This window comes from Penaeus monodon, chromosome 29, assembly GCF_015228065.2.
Source record: "Penaeus monodon isolate SGIC_2016 chromosome 29, NSTDA_Pmon_1, whole genome shotgun sequence".
Taxonomy (NCBI): Eukaryota; Metazoa; Arthropoda; class Malacostraca; order Decapoda; family Penaeidae; genus Penaeus; species Penaeus monodon.
Genome location: NC_051414.1, coordinates 24,400,005 through 24,401,003, shown reverse-complemented (window position 1 = coordinate 24,401,003; position 999 = coordinate 24,400,005). Strand labels below are relative to the sequence as shown.

The following is a 999-nucleotide window of genomic DNA, read 5'->3' as shown; positions in this document are numbered from 1 at the left end:
CATAGAACCTTGAGCACACTCCAGCTGGCTTATTGCTGACCGAGCATCTAAAAAGATGGCGTCAGATACGCAATCATTGGAGGAACACTTCCAAAGTCAATGACCAGCGTTATCACAACTCCTATGTTATTCTGAAGACAATGTTTGACAGGTAAGACAGAATACTATTTCTCAGTGTTCATAAAATTGAATCATATTGTTTCTTTTTTACTAGTCAAGTATTTTAGTTCATAAAATTGAATCATTGTTTCTTTTTTATTAGTCAGTATTTTGGCATATAAACAGTGTATATTTCACAAGATTTAGATTAATTAGTATTTTCTTTTTCTAACTTTCAGGGCACATGAGGGATAAAGGGAATATGAAGAAGAAAATTTTTGTATTTTCTTTCAATAACCAGTGGTCAGACATACAATGTTAGATTTTTACAAACTATTTATCATTGCAAAACTATAATGTTTATAGTTAAGAGAGAAGCATATTTAATACTTTTAGGATAATTTGGAATTTTGTACTCTGAACTACTCAAGAGTATATATATAAAAATAAGAATTCAACACATGAAACCTTTTTTTCTGATTGTGTAGAAGTAATTAGGTGCAACTGATACTGTTTCAGTTATACAATATAAAAATTCCTGAAGTATTGAATATTAGTATTATTTATAGGCATATTTGGTATGAGATTTCCTATGGCTAACACTAAACTTGGAAATACTTTTAATAAAGAAAAATATTGTGGTTAAGTCCAGATTTTATTTTAGCCTAATATTTGTGTTAATGCTCACAGGTCTTGTTACTGTAATATTTTTTTAATAGGCTTGATAGAAAATTAGTGTTACTGAATATTCTTAAAATTTTTATGATGAATCCTTCTGATTAGTATTTCTTTCTGATTCTATTACAAAAATTATTTAGTACTGAATATTTTATAGAAAAAATCTTCAAAAATGATAAATTGAAGCCGTTCCAATGTCACTGAGCATAAATGAATCTATCC

At 28.1% G+C, this 999-nt stretch overlaps 1 protein-coding gene across 2 annotated transcripts in view; it reads left to right on the top strand.

Moving 5' to 3' along the window:
- The window catches only part of LOC119592054 (protein lin-37 homolog), a 5,133-nt gene extending 4,388 nt beyond the window's left edge, over positions 1-745 (top strand). For both annotated transcript variants that reach the window (XM_037940855.1, XM_037940853.1), the window contains exons 5-6: positions 6-151; positions 339-745. In XM_037940855.1, coding sequence (XP_037796783.1) covers positions 6-151; positions 339-354 — 162 coding nt within the window. In that variant the 3' untranslated portion in view covers positions 355-745. The remainder of the gene's footprint in view (positions 1-5; positions 152-338) is intronic.
- Positions 746-999: the final 254 nt, after the last annotated feature.